Consider the following 22,497-nt stretch of genomic DNA (forward strand, 5'->3'; position numbering starts at 1 on the left):
TGCTCTCATAGTGGAATTGGCTTGTAAATACTGTGCTCAGGTAAGTAGAAACTGTAAAGGGGACCCCCTTATTTATCAAACGGAAGCCTTTGTAAAATGCGCTTCAGGTGCCCTTACTTTCTTAAAGTGGCATACCAAATTTGATAAGCTTTCTTTTTTCGCAGTTTTAATATTTTTTTAAATTAAAGTCTAGTTGATTTACAGTGTTTTAATTTCTGCTGTACAGCCGAGTAATTCAGTCACATATACATTCTTAGTGTTCTTTTCCATTATGGTTTATCATAGGATATTGAATATAGTTTTCTGTGATATATATAATGGGGCTTTGTTGTTTATATGCAAAAGATTAGCTTTCTTTTTGATGCCTTGTTGAAATAGATTATACTTTGATTTTCATAGTTTAAGTAATTTTACATCTTTTTATCCTTGCATGTGTTTGTACCTATCAGTGTTATTTTCAGAATACTAAAATTTTTAGTTCAAGGGTATATTGTCCCTGGGGACAGTACTTTTTGATTTATATTTTTCTTATGTTAAATAGAAAACAAAACTACATAAAACATAGAAAACTTCATGAATTATTCTGTGGCAACCTTTGTTGTCATCACTATATGGTCAAGAAATAGAAGTTTATCAGCTAGCCAGTATTTTGTAATAATTATAGGGTATAACCTTTCAAAATTGTATATTAAAAAAGGTTTTTAGGGCAAAATATGTTAGAAAAATAATACTAGCAAATAAAAAAGTCTTGGCTTAACTGTGCCCAAAAAAACCCTTATCAACCATCTTCAAAGTACCTCCCAATTACTGCTTCCTTTCCTTCCCTCAACAAATGACATTTAACCTCTTTGTAGTAAGCATTTCTTGCATTTTAAGAAGTTTTTGTCAGTCACATGTGCATTCTTAGATACTAAGGTTTTAGTCTTGCTCATAAAAAATTAGCAATGTTTTTAGAAAATATTTTGAGGATGTGCCATCGTATCTCCCATGTTTATGTCGTCAGAGTAGAAAAAAAATTAATCACTTTAAGTTCTCTGATGCTTGAAAGACTGGAAAGACTTGATCAGGTGACATCAGTTGTATTTCAGGGTGTCCTGATGTCGGAGGAAGAGGTGTTTGAGCTTGTGCCTGATGATGAGCGACAGTGTTCAGCCTGCAGGACCACCTGTTTCCTCTCTGCTCTCACGTGCTCCTGTAACCCTGAACGGCTCGTGTGTCTCTACCATCCGACTGATCTGTGCCCCTGCCCCATGCAGAAAAAATGTCTTAGGTATCCAGACGTTTCTTGTAAAGCTTCCATTACAGTCTTTTTAAAAATTGTTAATACTCTTGTTCGTAATGCCCTTCCTTGTGTTTGTTCTAGTTACCTCTTACCTGTCCGCCTCCTTTCTTGAAGATCAGCCCATTAAAGTTGGCCCTAAACTTACTGAATAAAATGAGTTGCTTTATCAAGTTGATGTCACACATTCCTTGACTTTCTCTGAATTAAAACTCTGTGAGCTGCTTAGGTTTTTCTCTTTATGTGTACCTGGCCATTGTACTTCCCTTAAGGTGATTCTGTTTCAATGTTAATTTATTTTCAAATTATTGTTGGGTTTTGAAAGTTTTTATTTTTGTATGTGATCTTCTTTTTAGATATCGCTACCCATTGGAGGACCTCCCTTCTCTGCTCTATGGTGTGAAGGTCAGGGCACAGTCCTATGACACGTGGGTCAGTCGTGTTACAGAAGCATTATCCGCCAACTTCAATCACAAGAAAGGTTAAGTTTCTTCCTTTTTTAAGCAGACACTGAAATGGTTTTCACTTTGAAAGAGATCTTGTTTTGTTTCATGTGTTTTTCCTCCATTAAGGAAAAGTCCTAGGCTTCATAAGAGATTTGAGACCAATGGGTTGGTTGACTACAGACTTAATTTCCTGTTTGAGAATCTCTTGTTAAGTGATAAAGTTGATATAAAATGAGATTGCTAACAGCAGATGTATCATATATTTTGGGGAACCGTTGTTACAAGTAGACTCACATTAACAGCTCACTGAGCAATTCTCTGTTCAAGAAAATTAGAGTTACCAAGGGAACATTTCATGCAAAGATGGGCACAATAAAGGACAGAAATGGTATGGGCCTAACAGAAGCAGAAGATATTAAGAGGTGGCAAGAATACATAGAAGAACTATACAAAAAAGATTTTCACGACCCAGGTAATCACAATGGTGTGATCACTTACCTAGAGCCAGACATCCTGGAACATGAAATGAAGTGGGCCTTAGGAAGCATCACTATGAACAAAGCTAGTGGAGTTTTGAAATGGAATTCTAGTTGACCTATTTCAAATCGTAAAAGATGATGCTGTGGAAGTGCTGCACTCAATATGCCAGCAAATTTGGAAAACTCAGCAGTGGCCACTGGACGTGAAAAGGTCAGGTTTCATTCCAATCCCAAAGAAAGGTAGTGCCAAAGAATGCTCAAACTACCACACAATTGCACTCATCTCATACGCTAGTAAAGTAATGCTCAATATTCTCCAAGCCAGGCTTCAATAGGACGTGAACTGAGAACTTCCAGATGTTCAACCTGGATTTAGAAAAGGCAGAGGAACCAGAGATCAAATTGCCAACATCCATTGGATCATCAAAAAAGAGAGTTCCAGAAAAACATCTACTTGGCTTAATTGACTATGTCAAAGCCATTGACTGTGTCGATCACAACAAACTGTGGAAAATTCTTAGAGATGGGAATATCAGACCACCTGACCTGCCTCCTGAGAAATCTGTGTACAGGTCAAGAAGCAACAGTTAAAACTGGATGTGGAACAACAGACTGGTTCCAAATCGGGAAAGGAGTAAGTCAAGGCTGTATATTATCACCCTGCTTATTTAACTTATATGCAGAGTACATCATGAGAAACGCTGGACTGGATAAAGCACAAGCTAGAATCAAGATTGCTGGGAGAAACGTCAATAACTGCAGATATGCAGATGACACCACACTTAAGGCAAAAAGCAAAGAAGAACTAAAGAGCCTCTTGATGAAAGTGAAAAGAGAGTGAAAATGTTGTCTTAAAACTCAGCATTCAGAAAACTAAGATCATGGCATCTGGTCCTATCACTTCATGGCAAATAGATGGGAAAACAATGGAAACAGTGACAGACTTTATGCTTTGGGGCTCCAAAATCATTGCAGATAGTGACTGCCGCCATGAAATTAAAAGACGCTTGCTCCTTGGAAGAAAAGCTATGACCAACCTAGACAGCATATTAAAAAGCAAAGACATTACCTTGCCAAAAAGGTCCGTCTAGTCAAGGCTACGATTTTCAGTAGTCATGTATGGATGTGAGAGTTGGACTATAAAGAAAGCTGAGCACCAAAGAATGATGCTTTTGAACTGTGGTGTTGGAGAAGACTCTTGAGAGTCCCTTGGACTGCAAGGAGATCAAACCAGTCAAGCCTAAAGGAAATCAGTCCTGAATATTCATTGGAAGGACTGATGCTGAAGCTAAAACTCCAGTGCTTTGGCCACGTGATGTGAAGAGCTGACTCATCTGAAAAGACCCTGATGTTGGGAAGGTTGAGGGCAGGAGGAGAAGGGGACAACAGAGGATGAGATGGTTAGATGGCATCACAGACTCAATGGACATGAGTTTGAGTAAACTCCGGGAGTTGATGATGGACAGAGGCCTTGTGTGCTGCAGTCCATGAAGTCGCCGAGTCAGACATGACTGAGTGACTGAACTGAACTGAGAAATTCTCAGAATTAGAAACAAGCCACCTGGTATAAGCTTCAGTTGTATTGGTGGGATTTTCACAGCTATGGTGTTTTTGCTAATTGATTGGTGAGTGGCTTTTTATTTTCTCTGGTGATAGTATATGACTCTCTTTCTTTTTACAGATTTGATTGAGCTACGAGTAATGCTGGAGGATGCTGAGGATAGGAAGTACCCAGAGAATGATCTCTTTCGAAAACTTAGGGATGCTGTAAAAGAAGCTGAGACGTGTGCTTCTGTGGCTCAGCTGCTTCTGAGCAAAAAGCAGAAACACAGGTAAGGCTGAGAAGAATTCTCTAGTGGTTTTCTGTTTTATTTTGACCAGAGTAATGACAGTCTTAATTGTCTGTGAGGCCATGTTATCCCTCCCCAAGTAATGCCCCAGCTTTGTCTCTTGCTGCTCGCGCTTCTCTTGCTCTGCCTGCACTACCTCCCCTGCTCGTCACCCTCACTGTGCTCCCCCTGCCCTTCATCCTTATTGTGCTCCCCCTGCCCTTCACCCTCACCATGCTCCCCCTTCCCTTCACCCTCATCGTGCTCCCCCTGCCCTTCACCCTCACCGTGGTCCCCCTGCCCTTCACCCTCACCATGTCCTCTGCTTAGGGCCTGCGTGTTTGCTCTTGGCCCTCCTTGGGGCTGTGTTCCCTGATACCCAGCTGGCTTATTCCCTTGCTTCTTCCAAGTCTTTTTTAGACATCATATTCTTGGAGAAGCTTTCTCTGACAACCTTGTAAAATTGCAGCCTTTTTATTCTTCCTTCCTGCTTTGTTTTTCTCCTGATAGACGAATCTACTTACTCTCTTATCTCCTCCTCCTTTTCCTACCCCACTGGAAGATAATGCTAGAGTAGAATGTGGGATTTTCATCCTTCTCATTGCTGTGCTTTGAAGCATGCCTGGCACACAGTAGGTGTGTGATAGGTGTTTGTAAACAGATGATACTGCAGGCTGAAGGCAGGTGCTAGCAGAGAGTGACCTGGGTGCAGGGGACGCTGTTAAGGAGCATGGCAGTGTATGCCCTGGATTTCCCATAATTCACATGTTTCATTTTCTGTGGCGGTGTTTCATTCTAACACATTCCTTGTGTCTGAATGGTTTTTTCTATAGCAGTTTACATTGGGTTTTTAATTACTTTGTACATTTTTTAATCTTTTGTTTTATGAGAGACCAATCATCAGTCAGGACTCCGCACCTGTCATGGGTCTCTGACCCCCACCTCCCCACCTTGGAGAATCTGGCCAAAGCTTAGAGACCCTTTTCTTAGAAAAGTGTACATACAGACATAATCTGGAGTCAGTTTCACAGGGTTTATTATCTCCTAAGCCAGGTTAAAGGCCTTTGTTCTACATCTTCAGTTTCCTGAGATGGAGGATTTAGTTTTATCAGTGAACTTAACATTTTACTGTGAGAATTTATTAAATGTTTGAGATGTTTAATACTTGTAAGGTTGGAAGAACTGTAATTTAGAGAGTTGAATCTTTGAGCCATTAACTGAAGAGCTAAGAATCTCATTTGAAAATGAAATCCCTCAGACACGTGTATTTTGGGATTTCTTGGGTTAGAATTCTGAAGAGACTAGAAGCCCCCTTAATGCTGGAGTGAATGAATTTTCTTACTTATGTCTCAACATTGTCTGACACCAGGCAGAGCCCAGATGGTGGGAGGACGCGGACCAAACTGACAGTGGAAGAGCTGAAGGCCTTTGTCCAGCAGCTCTTCAGTCTTCCATGTGTCATCAGCCAAGCTCGACAAGTAAAGGTGGAGTATCACGTTCTCTCTGGGGTAAAGCGAATAGTGTGTCTTGATTCGTTTTTTTGTTCTGTATGTTTCTTTTCTCAAATAAGTGCTGCTGTTTAAGGTTTTTCAGTAGGTAGTAAGAACTCGCTTGGTTTCATTCTTAGTCTTTAATTCCTCCTTTAAAATTCTGGAACTAAGGCTAGTTTAGAAATATTTTTTTTCTCTGTTACTTTTAGGCCAGAACCTCCATTTAACGTAGATGTAATTGAAATGCAGAAAACTAGTTAAAGGAATCAATGTATCAGTGAATTACTAGCCCATGAAGTTTTGAAAATGCAGGGCTCTGAAATTACCAGGGCCATCATGGCTTAATGAATATGTAAAATCTCAGAAGTGTCTTTCAGACACATTAATCTGGATAGTTAACTTCTGGTAAGCTGTGGTGTCTTTCTGTGATTTGGCCAGGGCTGGGTAACTAAAATGGTTTTTATCAAGGTTGTCGACAGTGAAATCAACATCAGTTGTATTGGCTGAACCCCGTGCCATAGGAGTGTTCTGATTATTGACCATTCTTTCCTTCCTGAGAGATTTTCTTTTCTAAACATCTGACACCACACTGTGGTTATCTCAGATTCATAATTCACAGTTCATTCCTCTTTAGGGAAGCTGTTCGTTTTCTCCTCAGCTTGGCTTCTGGGTTTGGAGTATATTGGGAGTCTTGGCCCTTTCTTCTTGAGGTCCTGATCTCTTCTTGGTGACATTAAATATCACCTGTATCCAGTTGATGCCCAGCTCTGACTCTTTCTTCTTTTCTGTAGACTCGTCCATCCAGTTGCAGCCACTCCATTTGCCTGTGGTGGGCTGAAAGGCATTTTAGATGAGATGAATCAAAATCCTTAATTGCCTTATTCCCTTATATATCACATTCAGTTTCAAAACTAGTGCTGCTGTTATATTGCCTCTAAAATGTCTCCCAGAGTCGACTGCTAGTCATCATCTCCGTCACTTAAATTATGCCCGAAACCGTGGGACTCTGCCCCTTAGATAACTGCAGCAGCTCCTTAACTGGTCTGTCTTCTTTTGCTCTTGTTCTGACCGCTCACTTCTCACGCAGTAACCAGAGTGATCATGTGAAACAGAAACCAGGTCACGTCACCTCCCCGTGGTTAGGATCCTCGTGGCTCCCCAGAGCCGTCAGTGAATGCGAAGTGATGGGCACTAATCTGCATGGTCCTGTGTAATCGGACCTCTGCTCATTCCTTAACCACGTTTCTCCTGTGTCCACTTTGCTCTCCATCATCCACTTTGGGCCAAGACACAAGCTCATTCCTCTTTAAAAGCTTTTGCAGTTACTATTTGCCCTTCCTGAACTAGTCTTCCTCCTGTACCTCCTCACTGTGGTTTTGGTTGTGACCATCATTGTGAAGTAATATGCTCCCCCGCGCCACCTCATCACCTCTGATCACTTTTGTATTGAATTGCCCTATTCTACTTTCATAGCACTGAAAACTAACTGAAGCATTATATTCATGTCTTCAGTGTCTGGCCACTTACATTAAAACACGTGTTCCTTGAGGACAAGGATGTTGTATTTTTTGTTTAATGCTGTGTGCCTAGACTAGTGCCTGCATCTAACTCAGTAGTCATGAAATATTTTTGAGTGACCAGTTCAGTTGCTTAGTCACGTCTGACTCTTTACGACCCCATGGACGGCAGCACGCCAGGCCTCCCTGTCCATCACCAACTCCCAGGGTTTACTCAAACTCGTGTCCATTGAGTCGGTGACGCCATCCAACCATCTCATCCTCTGTCGTCCCCTTTTCCTCCTGCCTTCAGTCTTTCCTAGCATCAGGGTCTTTTCAAATGAGTCAGCTCTTCGCATCATGTGGCCAAAGTATTGGAGTTTCTGCTTCAACGTCAGTCCTTCTAATGAATATTCAGGACTGATTTCCTTTAGGATGGACTGGTTGGATCTGCTTGCAGTCCAAGGAACTCTGAAGAGTCTTCTCCAACACCACAGTTCAAAAGCATCAATTCTTTCTTTATAGTCCAACTCTCACATTCATATATGACTACTGGAAAAACCGTAGCCTTGACTAGACGGACCTTTGTTGGCAAAGTAATGTCTCTGCTGTTTAATATACTCTCTAGGTTGGTCATAACTTTCCTTCCAAGGAGTAAGCGTCTTTCAGTCTCATGGCTGCAGTCACTGTCTGCAGTGATCTTGGGGCCCAAAAAAATAAAGTGACTTAATCATATTGAAAAGGGGTGTGTAAGTAATTACAGAGAAGCTTATTTATGTCTTTATCATATGTCTGTTTGGTGCTATGATGGTGAGATTATTAAATGGTCTAGAATTTGGTAGTTTGCCAGAACCATATGTATTCCATAGTCATTTTGTATCTCCTAAGTTTTTTCTTTATTCCTTTGACCTTTTCAGAATTTGCTTGATGACGTGGAGGAGTTTCATGAGCGTGCTCAGGAGGCCATGATGGACGAGACCCCAGACTCGTCCAAACTCCAGATGCTGATCGATATGGGCTCCAGTCTGTATGTGGAGCTCCCGGAGTTAGCTCGACTAAAGCAAGAGCTGCAGCAAGCTCGCTGGTTGGATGAAGTAAGACTGACGCTGTCGGACCCTCAGCAGGTCACCTTGGATGTCATGAAGAAGTTGATAGACTCTGGGGTCGGCTTGGCACCCCACCATGCTGTGGAGAAAGCGATGGCCGAGCTTCAGGAGCTCCTCACAGTCTCTGAGCGATGGGAAGAGAAGGCCAAGGTCTGCCTACAGGCAAGGTGAACACACATCTATTGGTGACTGTCCCCTCTTTAAGATGTAGGTTAGAAAGTAGAGAGGGAGGAGGAACATAAAGGTCTGTTGAGTTGAATGTCTTGTGCCTTCCCCAAGTGGTCACTAGGTTACCAAGTGGGTCTGCATATGGACAGTTTCAAATCTTGTGAGCACACTGTGTGCAGAGTCCTTTGTTAAGTACTTTAGTAAGTGATACAAAGTAGTGTTTTGTTTACAGCCTCACCATTACTGCTACTCTAGTTACGAAGCTCTGCTGCAGTATGTTGTTAACTGAGAGGAACAGAAAAATGCTAGAATCAGAGGGGGAAAGGTCATTGTAGCTTGGATGGTTAGAAGAGACGCTTGAGAGAAAGAGGAGATCTTAAGTCAAGCCTTGAAGAATGAGTGGGATTGAAATGGAAGGGGAGGTAAGAGAAATGTCCTAAGATCAGCTTAAGGAATGTGTCAGTGTGTGCCCAGGTGACAGAAGCTGAGCGGTGGTTATTTTACCCCAGCAGGGGATTCACGCGGGGAAGTAGAGGGAAATGAGAGGCAGGCAGGAGAATGGGAGGCATTAGCATCGGCACCCAATAGACTTGCGAGATTAAAGTCAGGCATCCGTCAGTTTGACTTCCATGTTCTGTATGAAAGTGTTTTTTCACCAAAGATTAATATTAATATAATTTCCTTTGTGAGGATGAGGAAATTGGGATGCTTACAGAGATCACATAGTTGTTAAATAATACAGCTCAAATTTAAAGCCTTTTCTACTTCATTCCAAAGTTTCCATGTGTTTAATTACTTGGCCAGTCACTTATTTTGGATTCATTTGATAGGAAAGTCTGTTCTAAAATTGGCCAACATAGTGGGGAGACACAGATGAAGAAGTGAATGAAAAGTGAAAGTGTTAGTCATTCACTCCTGTCCGATTCTTTGCGATCCCATGGACTGTATGTAGCCTGCCAGGCTTTGTCCATGGGATTCTCCAGGCAAGCATTACTGGAGTGGGTTGCCATTTCCTTCTCCAGGAGATCTTCCCAGAGTTTCAACAAATTAGTGTCATGAAGAAAATGAAGTTGGTAGAGAGGACTGATGGAGTCAGTTTTCCAGCTCCTGTCAAAGCTCTTCTGAAATGTATCATTAACATTTTGCATCCTGAGCGCTGGTTAGCTGCCGACTGCTCCTTTCTGGATCTCTTCCTCCTGGTTTTGGCCTCTCTCTCCCCCTTTTAGTGTGCTTTCCCCAGGATTCTGGCCTAGGCCACTTCTCTGCTCACTTTGTACCCTTCCTTGGAAATTTCATCTCACTTCTTGTCTCCATTTACCATCTTTGTGCAGACTAACTCCAAACCCTCATCTAGAACACAAGTTTGTTTTTTTTACCTGTAGCTATCATCTGGTTGTTAAATAATTCCAGAGGATGTCCTGTAGGTGCCTCAGACTCCCCGTATTCAAAATAACCTTCATCCACTGCTTCCCGTGTTCTCTTCCTTTGTTTCTATTTTCTTTGAATTAAACCCTCTTTCACTCATTTGAACAAGCCAGAACTCTGGAAATTAGTGTTGGCCCTGCCCTCCCATTTCCTTCCCCTCAGACTCAGCTCCTGAGTCCTGCTGATGCTGTTTCTTTGGTGTTTTTCTCTTTGATTCTTTTTCTTTGGGCTGTTGTTACAGCTGGCTTAGCACACAGCACCAGGTTCTGTCTATAATCTCACCCCTCTGTCATCCATTCTTCACAGTGAAATTAGTATTTTCCTAAAGTGCAGAAGTGACAGTTTGACTTCCCTGCTTAAAGCCCACCACTGTTTCCCAATCCCCTTGGAGTGAAGTTCAGACTTCCTCAACCTGACTTTTTGTAATCTAGCCCCTTGCTTAAGTACCTACCGTGACCCCTTGCTCTTCTTTTTCTTGTGTTCTGTGTTCCAGACATAATGACCTCCCCTCCCCACACCAGCCCTGGGGTACACGTTTCCCCTCTGTCCACCTACGTTGGTGCACCTCCACCACCCTTCCCCTGGCCTGGTCCTGGCGTTCCTGACTAGTTCCTATTCAGAAAGGAGAAGCCAGCTTAGAGGTCACTTCTAGGAAGCCTTCCTTACTGCCAAGTCAACCAAGTCCCCCTACTGTATATTCTGACAGCATCTTCCTTTTCCTTTATTATTGCATTTATGGTGTATTGTAACATTTTATTGATAATCCCCTCCCCCAAGATTAAAAGGTTTTATGAAGGCAAGGACTATATCATCTTGTCCATTAATCGTCCCAAGGACATAGCCCAGTGCTTGGCACATAATAGGGATCATGGGTACTCAAACTGTTTCCACTCTCAGTAGTTTCCCATTGCTCACATAGACCTTAATTCACAGCCCTGCTGCTGCTACTGCTAAGTCACTTCAGTTTTGTCCGACTCTGTGCAACCCCATAGACGGCAGCCCACCAGGCTCCCCCATCCCTGGGATTCTCCAGGCAAGAACACTGGAGTGGGTTGCTATTTCCTTCTCCAATGCGTGAAAGTGAAGTCGCTCAGTCTTGTCCGACTCTTAGCGACCCCATGGACTGCAGTCTACTAGGCTCCTCCACCCATGGGATTTTCCAGGCAAGAGTACTGGAGTGGGGTGCCATTGCCTTCTCCGAATTCACAGCCCTGAAGACCTCTTAATCTGCATCTTTCTTTTCTGCCAGATTCCCCTCCTTCTTGCTGTTACTCCCACCCCACCTCCCGTTCTCACTATCCCTCATCTTAAACTTGTTTTAACAACTTCAGGTTTTCTCCACATCTTTGTTCATTAAATTCCTGATGTTTTTCCTTTAATCCTTCACACGACCAAATCACACTTCTTATTTAAGGCCTAGTTCAGAACCCTTCTCAACTCTCCCAGGTCAGATTAATCACTCTTTCCCTAGTAGTGAACCCATAGTCATTTGTTCTTAGTTCCCAGTACAAGTATATTTCTTAGGATAAGGTCTGTATTTTGGTCATCTTTGTGTAGTGAGGTGTTAGTGCTTATAGTTAAATGTCAACATCAGTGGACTTGTAGACCACTGCTTCCTACACTGCTGTCTCTTATGCATCTCTGACAGTTTCAGATCCTGTGGAAACTGATATAGAGGTAGTTTAGTGTAGGAAAAAGCACAGGATCTGACACTGATTCCGAGTCAGTGCTTCATGTGTGCCATTTACTGCATTAAATGACTTTGAGGAAGTAATTGATCTTGAGTTAAACTTACCTGTAAAATGGAAATGAAGGTAGTAGCTGTTTGCCTCTCTCATAGGCTTATGGTGAGAATTAAGTGAAGTCACACGTATGAAAGTTCTTTTACATGTTGTACAAGTGTTATTTAAGTGTTGGTAGTAGAAAATCCCATGGACGGAGGAGCCTGGTAGGCTGCAGTCCGTGGGGTCGCTGAGGGTCGGACACGACTGAGCGACTTCCCTTTCACTTTTCATTTTCATGCATTGGAGAAGGAAATGGCAACCCACTCCAGTGTTCTTGCCTGGAGAATCCCAGGGACAGCGGAGCCTGGTGGGCTGCCATCTTTGGGGTCGCACGGGGTCACACAGAGTCGGACACGACTGAAGTGACAGCAGCAGCAGTAGTTTGACTTATCCTCATGCATCCTCCCTGTTTTTATGTTTATCAAGGCCTCGGCACAGTGTGGCGAGTTTAGAAAGCATCGTGAATGAAGCTAAGAGCATTCCAGCCTTTCTGCCCAATGTATTGTCCCTGAAAGAAGCCTTACAGAAGGCCCGAGAATGGACAACTAAAGTGGAAGCTATTCAGGTAAAGAACCTCTTGAGTTGTCTACCATTCAGGGAATGCTATCTCACACCTGAATCCTTGAAGCCTTTAATTCTGTACTGAAGTGATTGTGTACTTGAAATTCACTTGTTCTTTTATCTGATTTTTATTTTTAAACATGTATTACCTATTTAAACATTACTTGTTTCTGTTGACTTCTTGCTGTGAGAGATGACAGAATTAGCCATTTAATTAATGCCTAGCAGTAGGGAGTTTATTTCCTGCTGTATTTGACTCTCTTGCCATGTACATGAGTTACTTTTTTAAAATGGAAGTATAGTTAATTTACAGTGTTGTGCTTATTTTAAGGTTACAGCAAAGTGGTTCAGTTTTTTATGTATATATATATAATCTTTTTCAGATTCTTTTCTATTATAGGTTGCTACAAGATAGAGTATAGTTCCCTGTGCTATACAGTAGGCCCTTGTTAACCTATTTTATATATATAGTGTATACTTTAAAAAAAATTATTTATTGTTTGCTGTCATGGGTCTTTGTTGCTTTGCGGGGGGCTTTCTCTAGTTGCAGCAAGCGGGGGCTACTCTTTGTTGCTGTGCTTGGGCTTCTCTTTGCAGTGGCTTCGCTTGTTGCAGAGCAAGGACTCTAGGGTGTGTGCACTCAGTAGTTGTAGTTGTGGTGCACGGGCATGTGGAATCCTCCCAGACAAGGGATTGAACCCATGTCCCCTGCATTGGCAGGCAGATTCTTAACCCACTACGCTACCAGGAAAGTACAGGAGTGGGTATATGTTAATCCCAAACTCCTAATTTAGCCCCCGCCCCACTGTCCTCTAATTACTTTTGAAACAAGTAGCAGGAAAAGAAAATGAAACTGACATTTACTGAACCCCACAATACTCTTGGGACTCATCTGGATGTTTGGGAGTAGGAATGGGAGAGAAGGGTGTAAAGATACAACCCCGGACCTCAAAGTGGCGTATTCTAGTTGAAAAGACATGTATTACACATACATAACTCAAAACAGTGAATTAAATACTGGAGATGAAAGTATGCTTTAATACATAAGGTTCCTTCTGAGTTACGGAGATCATTCACTGCAGCGTTTACAGTGGTGAGTACGTTGTAGGACTGGACTGAAAGAGAAAGGAAACCAGCTCTCCCACTAAACAGCTGCTGCCCTTAGAGGAGGTGTCATGGTCTAATGACTTCTGTTTTGCTTTCTTTTCAGTTGAGTTTTTCTGGGACCTGCTTAGTTGCTACTCTCTCTGTTCTGTGTTTTAAAATTACTTGTTTTCATCAGGACTCCCCTCTGTTTGTTTCATCTTTGACCAGTTTCAGGCAGTTATCAGATGACTGATAATCTTTAGTTGGCTGTTTATGATTGAAGAACTGAGCTGGCAAGTAGAGGTAGCTGCTGTGGTTTTCCAAGGACTGTTTCTCACCAAGCTCTTCCCTTTGGTGGGAGGATAGACTTGGGGGCTCTGAAAAAGTGGACATTTTCTGCTGTCCTTCAGGGTACACAGGCTGGGAGAGGCTGTGTCCTGGCCTAGCCAGAAGGTGTTCTGTATGTCTGCTTGGAGAGTTGTACCATCTGAGGGATCACTCTGGATTGTCGTCTGTGGGCCGCCAACCTGATACTCTGATGTTCTTGCCAGGACCCTGGGATGGATTACTGACTAACTCTTCCATTTCCTGTGATGACTTAATTATTTTAACGTCAGTAAATTAAAAGCACTCTTGAGTTTAAAAACTGATTATTTTCATTAAGTGGAAATACTGACACGTTGTTACTTAGTAGAATATCCACTCTTGTCTGTAAATGGAGGAGGTTGTCAGATACTGCTCTATAGTAGTTGGAAAAATTTTAAAAGACTTTGAAACAGGCAGAAGAGACTACGATGTCCTTTCAGTGGAGTAGTGGATGTTGTTTAGCGAACCACCCGGGTTTATTTGATTCTCGGAGTATGTGCCTTAGACTTTGTTCTACCATGCTCATTACAACTCTGTCAGTTATTTAAAAACGATAGTAATGTGACTGAATTAGTCTGTAGGAAAACAGTTAAATTTGTGAGGAACAAATGATTCTCCACACTGTAGAAAAGGTGATTCCACAGACCTGGATGATATTAAATGCGTGTTTCCATCTATTAGCAAATTCCTTTCCTCATTCCTGACTTCCATGGTGGCTCAGACGGTAAAGGTCAGCCTACAATGCGGGAGAACTGGGTTTGATCCCTGGGTTGGGACCCACTCCAGTATTCTTGCCTGGAAAATCTCATGGATGGGGGAGCCTGGTAGCCTACAGTCCATGGGGTCGCAAAGAGTTGGACACAACTGAACGACTTCACTTTTACTTTTCCTCATTCCTTTTTTTTTTTTTGAAAAGCACTTAACATTTAATGAATTTCCCAGCATGTGGCTTCAAGCCACCAGGACACAAGCCCCACCTACACCCTTAATCTTCTCCTCAGCTCTTCTGCTGAAGAATTTGGCCTTCACGATGACAGGCTGCTTTGGGAGCTTTCCTTTCCCCAGAACTTTGTAGTAACCTGATCGCACCACATCAATGATAGGAGCAGCTCCTGTCTTGTTCTTGGCAGCATTTACTCGTGTCTGCTCACTAACCAAGGTCCACAATTTATCAAGGTTGACAGTCGGGCAGAAACTCTGGTTCCTCTTAAGTGGTAATGCCTCATACCAACTTTCCCAAAGTATCCTGGGTGATATTTGTCGAAGTTGATCCTGTGATGATGCATGCCACCAGCATTACCTCGGCCTCCCGGGTGTTTCCGGTGTTTGCCGATGCGGCCGTGGCCGTGGCTCACGTGGCCCCTAAGTTTCCGGGTCTTCCTTAGTCTGGATGGCATGTCGGCGGCCTAGATGAAAGAGCTACTTTTCCTCATTCCTAATTGCATTTATATGTTTGTTTTTAGATTGTCCTTTGAACTAGTTTTTACATCTTACTGGATCCCTTGTTAATTCATTTCAAAAAACCTTTGACAACATGAATTTATACAAACATTTTTTAAAGGACATTGGAAGACTGTTAAGAGATACAGTTAGGTTTAATGACTAATAGTTAATGGAAAAGGTTAGCACTAAACTCTTTATAAGATTTACTAATAGTGTATTGCCAGACTCCATGAGAGATCAAAGATTATGTAAGGCTGTACTTCTGTTTCCCAGAGTGGCAGTAATTATGCTTACTTGGAGCAGCTGGAGAGCTTATCTGCTAAAGGCCGCCCTATCCCCGTGCGTCTTGATGCGCTGCCCCAGGTGGAGTCTCAAGTGGCAGCAGCTCGGGCCTGGAGAGAACGGACAGGGAGGACCTTTCTCAAGAAGAATTCCAGCCACACGCTGCTACAGGTGAGGAGTGGTTTGTTTTCATGTGCGTGCCCTTCAGTGCCCTCCCCAGAAGTAGGTGACCCATTACCTAAGGTGAGGGTGGTTGTCAGTTTATCTGGTCGTGGTTATACAAGTTCATTGCCACTGGGTGGTATCAGATGTTGGCTAGTAATCTGGAACCCTGAACAGACTTTCTTCCAGTTCACCTTACACTGTGTCAGCCTGCATCTTATCTCTGTTGTTATCATGGACTCTTAGCACCAAAAGATCTTATTATTCTCAGAAGCACAAATTAAATTTTTTTTTTTTTACCTGGAAGTACAGTTGATTTACATACAATGTTGTGTTAGTTTCTCATGTACAGCAGAGTGGTTCAGTTATACATATATATTTTCTTTTTCAGATTATTTTCCATTATAGGTATTACAAGGTATTGAATATAGTTCCGTGTGCTATACAGTAGGGCCTTGTTTATCTGTTTTTTTATATAGGTATTATATATCTGTTAGCCACAAACTTCTAATTTATTCCTCCCCCCACCTTTTCCCTTTGGTAACCATGTTTGTTTCCTATGTCTGTGAAGCTGCTTCTGTTTTGTTAATAAGTTGGTATGTATTTCTTTTTTTAGATTCCATGTGTAAGTGATATATGGTATTTGTTGTTCTGACTCACTTCACTTAGTATAATCATTTCTTGGTCCATCTATATTGCTGCAAATGGCATTATTTCATTATTTTTTTGCAGTTGAGTAGTATTGCATGGTATATATGCACCACATCTGTATCCATTCCTCTTGTCAGTGGACACTTAGGTTGCTTCCATGTCTTGGTTGTTGTAAATAGTGAGAAGCACAAATTTAAATGCTCATTACCCTTTTCATGTTGAACAGTTAGAACATACTTAAGAGCATAGACGTTGGAATAAGATTGTTTCATGTTTGAGGACGGATTCCTGGTGTTGATGCTGTGTCTGTGGGCAACTTGTTGCCTTTCTGAACCTGTTCCCCTTGTTTGTGGAGATAATACCACCTACTTCAGAGGCTTGTTGGAAAGTTTGAGTTCGATAATGCATGTGAAGTTTGTAAGAATGTGTCTGGGACATGTGAGTGGTCAATAAATGGTTACGTTTATTTTCAGTTTTGAGATTTTTTTAAAACCAGAGCTCAGTGTTTGGTTTTATTTTTGTAGGTGCTTAGTCCCCGGACTGACATTGGTATTTATGGGAGTGGAAAAAATAGAAGGAAAAAAGTAAAAGAGCTGATAGAAAAAGAAAAAGAAAAGGATCTGGACCTTGAGCCTCTGAGTGACCTGGAGGAAGGACTGGAGGAAACCAGAGACGCAGCCACAGTGGTGAGAGTTAGAGTGCTTCTTAAATTTGCTTGGTGAATGCAGCGTTCTGTGAAGCAGTCACTGTTTTATGTTCCTAACTTTTTATTTTTGTATAGTTTATCTTTGACTTCATGGTTGTACATATTTCACACCTTTTTAATATTTGAAGTCAAAGTATATAAAAACTGTTCTCTCTCCCTAAAATTGCCCTTTCCATATCCTTCTTTATTGTTGTTTTAATAGTTGTCCAGTAGTCCATCAAATTGTCCATAATTTACTGAACACATTTCTGATACTGAGCATTTTTGTTGTTACTCGGTGTTCAGTATTATGGATAATAGCAAAGTGGACTTAGCCTTTTCCTTTTTCAGATTGTATTCCTACACTTGACTCTTAGTAATGGGATTACCAGGCTAAGATTTTAGAGTGTTTAATGGTGCTTAATGCTATTGTGCTCTTCAAAGGAGTGGTACCAGCTGACTGACTGACGCAGCTGCTGTTTGCAGTCTTTGCCTCTCTCGGTAGCATTCAGTAATATAGTGAGTATGCAAAAAAGTGTTTGTAGATAATTAAAATTATGGGTTTTATTGTAGAGTAGGAGGGATATGTTATGATTACAAGGAGCCTGAGGAAGTAGAAAATAAAAATGAGCTTGGGCAATATGTAATAGTGGGGAAGCGCATTCACTAAGTGACTTCACATGGCCGTTCCTGCCTGCAAATGATCCTGTTTGAGGCTGATGGAAATAATTTCTTGTTAGCCTACCTAGTGAGTCAGTCTTGCCAGACAAATAGCACTGAAATTGCCTCAAAATAGTTTCAAAGCTAACAGAGTTTAAAAAGAAGATGCCCTGATAATATTCATGATAATTAAGTTTTGTTTTTATATATATATATTTTTTTAATGAGTTACATAAAACCTTACTATAATTAGTCATCAGCCTTTTTTACTCTTCTCCATAAGCTGGAAATTCCAAGAAAGAAATAAAATGGATTTGTATTGGGCTTCCCCCAGAGAATGAATTAGAAGGAGGTAGGGAGTCAGTACCGATGAAATGTTTATCTTGTGCCAGGTGCCAAGTTAGGCACTGTCGTATGTTATCTTATTTAATCCTTAAAACAGCAAAGTGAAGTTACTAATATTCTCATTTTTTGGAAAACTGAGATTCAGAAAACCTGGGTCAGGAGTCTTGTTATGTATAAGAGCCCGGCCTGATACCAGGGTGGCTTGATTTCAAGGCATACCATCTTTCTCCTGCCCCTTATGAAAGAATTAACTACTCGACTGCTGGACATTGTTATATATGACGGCAGTTTGCTTATGTCACAGATGAGTATTTGCATAGAAACTGTCAGGCTGCCCCAAATTTTAGGAAAACGATGGTTTTTTTTTTTTTTTTAAGGACAGTGCTTGGGACTTCCCTGGTGGTCCAGTGGTTAAGATTCTGTGCTTCCAGTGGAGGTGCTGTGGGTTCAATCCCTTGTTGGGGAACTAAGATCCCACATACTACAAGGTGTGGCCAAAAAAAAAAGACAGTGCTTTGTCAACATGAGTCTGCAGTGTGGAGATGGTCCCTACGCTCGAAGATTTTGTATTTTGGGAACATTTTGCAGTGACTCCCTTCAGTTAAATGTTTGTTGTACGCAGGTGGCAGTTTTCAAAGAGCGGGAGCAGAAGGAACTGGAAGCCATGCATTCCCTCAGGGCAGCCAACCTCGCCAAGATGAGCATGGTGGACCGCATAGAGGACGTCAAGTTTTGCATTTGCCGCAAGACAGCGAGTGGGTTTATGCTCCAGTGTGAGCTCTGCAAAGACTGGTTTCACAACAGCTGTGTTCCTCTTCCTAAATCGAGTTCCCAGAAGAAGGGGTCTAGCTGGCAGGCTAAGGAAGTAAAATTCCTTTGTCCTCTCTGCATGCGGTCTCGAAGGCCTCGGCTGGAGACGATCCTGTCCCTCCTGGTGTCCCTTCAGAAGTTGCCGGTGCGGCTGCCTGAGGGGGAGGCCCTTCAGTGTTTGACAGAACGTGCTATGAGCTGGCAGGACAGGGCCCGGCAAGCCCTAGCCACAGACGAGCTGTCTTCTGCCCTGGCCAAGCTGTCCGTGTTGAGCCAGCGGATGGTGGAGCAGGCAGCTCGGGAGAAAACTGAAAAGATCATTAGTGCAGAACTCCAGAAAGCTGCAGCCAACCCAGACTTGCAGGCAAGTTGAGAATTTTGTTTTTTCTTTTTTTTCCTATTTCATGGGGCAATATCTGTCAGTGTGTAAGCAGTAAATCAAATCTCCCACCACTATTAGGAAAATAACAGTAAGTTGCTTCATTACAATTTGATGGACTCAGGCATGCATTAACACTCGTGTGTATTTAGGGCCTCTCTTCATCTCTGGGTTGCTCGTTGTTTAGGGACACTTGCCTAGTTTCCAGCCGTCTGCTTTCAATCGGGTGGCGAGCAGTGTGTCTTCTTCCCCTCGACAAACGGCGGACTATGACGATGAGGAGACAGATTCTGATGAAGACATTCGGGAGACCTATGGCTATGATATGAAGGTAATTACAGGGATGGGCTGGGGGGATTGATCATTTGATCACTGGGTTTGTTTAAAAAGCTGTTGAACACTGATGTTTAAGGCCTGAAAGAGGGAGAGAAAGCTAGTCGTTATATCTATCCTGAGTTTATGGTGATGGCATTTTTTCTGTGCTCTAAAAAAATACAGATTGGTGAAGCTACATTTTTTAATAAAGGATGGTATGTTTTTAAAAAGCCTGTATGTATTTTCCTGAGAGGGGCTGGAAGAATTATATGTTTAAGTTACTGAAAGATTTCATGGCTGATTTCAGCATTCTTTGCTTTGGATTGTTTAAGTCTGTATAGTTAGGTTTTAAGAATCCCGTTCTAGCTGTGCTTTGGGTCTTTTTCTCTGATCTCTCATCTGGTTGGTGCTGGATAGAATGTCATATTCAGGGATGCGTTATACTTGGGCCCATGACTTGAATTTGTGGAGTTACAGTCACGTAACAAAGGGTTTGCCCTCAGTATGATTGTTCTGATCGTGACAGCACACTGGGGTGAAGGGGCGGTTTTGGCAAGGTTCTGTGTTGGGTCTTCTTGGCCTTTTATTGTTGTTTTGTGTCAGACCTAAGACGTTCATCTTTTGTCAAGTAATACCGTGATCTGGACAGATACCCTGCCAGCTCACAATGAATCCGTTGATGTGTTTTGTATTCTTCTTTGTGGAGATAGTGTTCAGCGTCTGTGCTTATAACCAGGGAGTTCATAGTCTGGTGTGTGAAAAAATTAGGGTGCATCCTTTTCCTTTGTTTTTTCAGCATGTCTGTCAGGTAGGTAAGCTCACTGTTAGAGTACAAATACCATCGGCATTAGAACTCCCAGGATATAAAGGGAAACCGTCCATCATAGATACCTGTAAATTACCTGCTGGAAAATATTTTTCTCAAAATAAAAATGGATCCAGGGGATGTTTCAGTGAGGGAATTTTTTAAAAATCATATAAATTAAAGACTTGAGAAAAGTTGAAATTTGAATTAGCATTTAAAATGAGGTTCGAAGCACATTGTCATCCTTGAAGTTAATGGCTATGTGAAGTTAATGACTGTATGTATGAAACTGGTAAAATGACCAGAAGCAGCTGGAAGGGGATGCTGCCCACAGCACATATAGGTTAGTTAGCTAATACTAAAATTGCCTGTTTGCAGTTTTGGCTTAGAGACCTTCAGTACCTGGGTTGTTATCTTTCTAGCATGTTAGGTATCAACCAGTAGTCTGGAATTGTCAAACATGATGGACTTTGCTTGGAAGCAGATCAGTAACCTATGAAAACAAAACATCGCAAGTATTACATGATTTCAGGGCTATGGATCAGGACTGTGGTTTGATACGGTTGTATGGAGTAGTCCTTTGTTTGCAAAGTATATATGGGCTCTTAGCTTACACTCTCTTAGAAGGGGATGTTGGCAGGCTGGAAAATAAGATTGTGGATGTTATAATGTTAGCAGTGTATTGACAACTTAGGAGAGTAAAAGAATGGTGGTAAGACTTGTGGTAATTCAAGGTCAGATTTACCTTGACATTGATTGGTATCTTCAGTGCTCCAAAATTTTGTACTAAAAAAATTTCAAGTGCTCTTGAGTGTTTTCCTATAGAGAAAGCACTTACTGTGTAATGAAAATCTTACTTGCCAACTTACTGGCAGTTGACTTGGTGATTTTTCACTTTGTATGATCTTCCCTGATTGTGACTGTGAATTTATCCTTAAAATAGCTTAAATTTAATATCTTCGCTAGATGAAGAGCCCCTGCTGGTTTAGGAAGACGAGTAGGTAATTAGAAAATGAAAATCAATCATTTGATCTTAGTTATCACAGCATTTAAATGTTTAAAGCAGATGGTTTGTGCATTGTATTGCTCGATTACTTCATTTTGCATGTCACACCATGTGATCACCACAAAAAAAATCTGAGCAGCAATTCCGAGAACTCATTAGTCAGGAAAATAATACATTTAATGAAACAAAGTCTGAGAATCTGTTACAGATTTGTATGATTGTGTCTGGGATAACGTTTTTTTCAGATGTTCATATGATTATTTCCTTTTAAACCATATTGTTTACCTTTATTAGACTGTTCATCCATAGTACAGTTTATATTTTCCAAATGCATACATGTGTGGAATCACACATCAGAAAGGAGGGTATAAAATAGAAGTGGCTGTTATCTCCTAGGAAGTTCTTTTTTTTAATCCCAGGAATTGCTTAATTTACAGAATGGCAAGTTAAGCACTTGGATTCTTTGATTTTTCTTCTTTTCTACCCTTAATACTTGAGTGGCTTCAGCTTTGGTGAAAATAGAGTAGATTTTGTCTGAGAATTTAGTCCTGCTGATACCAGATATGGTGGAGTGACAGATCTGTTATAAGACACATTGCTCACTGAGAAGCCATTCCTCCTTCCTGTGTATTTACCATTAGTGGGACTGACTGGAAGTTTTCCCCTTAGGAAGAGTAATTTGCTTTAGCTTGCTGTTTATCAGTTGTTTTACCTCCAGCCTATCTGTGTCTTTATATTTAAAAGGCGTCTTTTGTAGACAGCACATGTGGTAGGGTTCTTCTGGTATGTCAGTCTGCATATATATGTATTTGTAAAATATACGGTTAAATCTGGGTTTTTAGGCAGTATTACAATCTGTCTTTTAATTGGGGGTGTTTATTTCTTTTATAGTTAATATAATTGTTGACATGGTTGGATTTAAATTGAACTTTTATGTATTATATTTCATGTGTCATCCCAGGGAAGTAATTTTTTTAAATTTATTTTTACCTATCTTTATTTTCAACCATTATTTTCTGATCAGTTTCACTTCTAGTTCAGAAGCTTAATAGAAAATTTTCTGCTTGAGTTTCAATGAAATGAGCGGAGTCAAGGTCAGAAAAGACCCTTCTCCAGTCAGTGAGGTGAAGTACCTGGGGACGGCAGTAGGCGAGTACTAAAGTATTCTCTTGGCCTGTGGCCTTTTAGGACTTAGATTCTCTGAAACAGGAAAGAAGACCTATGTGAACTGCTGTTCCTAAATTCTCAGTGACTGTAACTGTCTTCCAGAGTCTCTTTGTGAAACCTTTTAAGTATCCTGTTTAATTAAGCATAGTCTCTGATGACAGTACGTCTTCCTCTTATGCATCCTACAGTCAGCTGTTGTGTTAGTCCTTAGCTGTTGTCTCTGGTCTTCTAAGCTCCCCTGTGTACTGTTCTTGGTGGTGCTGGGGCTGGGA

General features: G+C 41.5%; 1 protein-coding gene and 1 pseudogene across 2 annotated transcripts in view; one reads left to right on the plus strand and one right to left on the minus strand.

Moving 5' to 3' along the window:
• The window catches only part of KDM5A (lysine demethylase 5A), a 62,143-nt gene that overhangs the window by 27,235 nt on the left and 12,411 nt on the right, over window positions 1-22,497 (plus strand). Inside the window, exons 15-24 of the mRNA XM_027541005.1 lie at window positions 1,089-1,270; window positions 1,636-1,760; window positions 3,886-4,036; window positions 5,403-5,517; window positions 7,937-8,292; window positions 11,929-12,067; window positions 15,232-15,411; window positions 16,578-16,739; window positions 18,366-18,917; window positions 19,120-19,263. Of these exons, the coding sequence (XP_027396806.1) occupies window positions 1,089-1,270; window positions 1,636-1,760; window positions 3,886-4,036; window positions 5,403-5,517; window positions 7,937-8,292; window positions 11,929-12,067; window positions 15,232-15,411; window positions 16,578-16,739; window positions 18,366-18,917; window positions 19,120-19,263 (2,106 nt within the window). The remainder of the gene's footprint in view (window positions 1-1,088; window positions 1,271-1,635; window positions 1,761-3,885; window positions 4,037-5,402; window positions 5,518-7,936; window positions 8,293-11,928; window positions 12,068-15,231; window positions 15,412-16,577; window positions 16,740-18,365; window positions 18,918-19,119; window positions 19,264-22,497) is intronic.
• On the minus strand, window positions 14,413-14,943 carry LOC113892297 (annotated as a pseudogene). Its single transcript, XR_003511017.1, has one exon. The product of XR_003511017.1 is annotated as a 60S ribosomal protein L27a pseudogene (transcript).

Source organism: Bos indicus x Bos taurus, chromosome 5 (genome assembly GCF_003369695.1).
Source record: "Bos indicus x Bos taurus breed Angus x Brahman F1 hybrid chromosome 5, Bos_hybrid_MaternalHap_v2.0, whole genome shotgun sequence".
Lineage (NCBI taxonomy): Eukaryota > Metazoa > Chordata > Mammalia > Artiodactyla > Bovidae > Bos > Bos indicus x Bos taurus.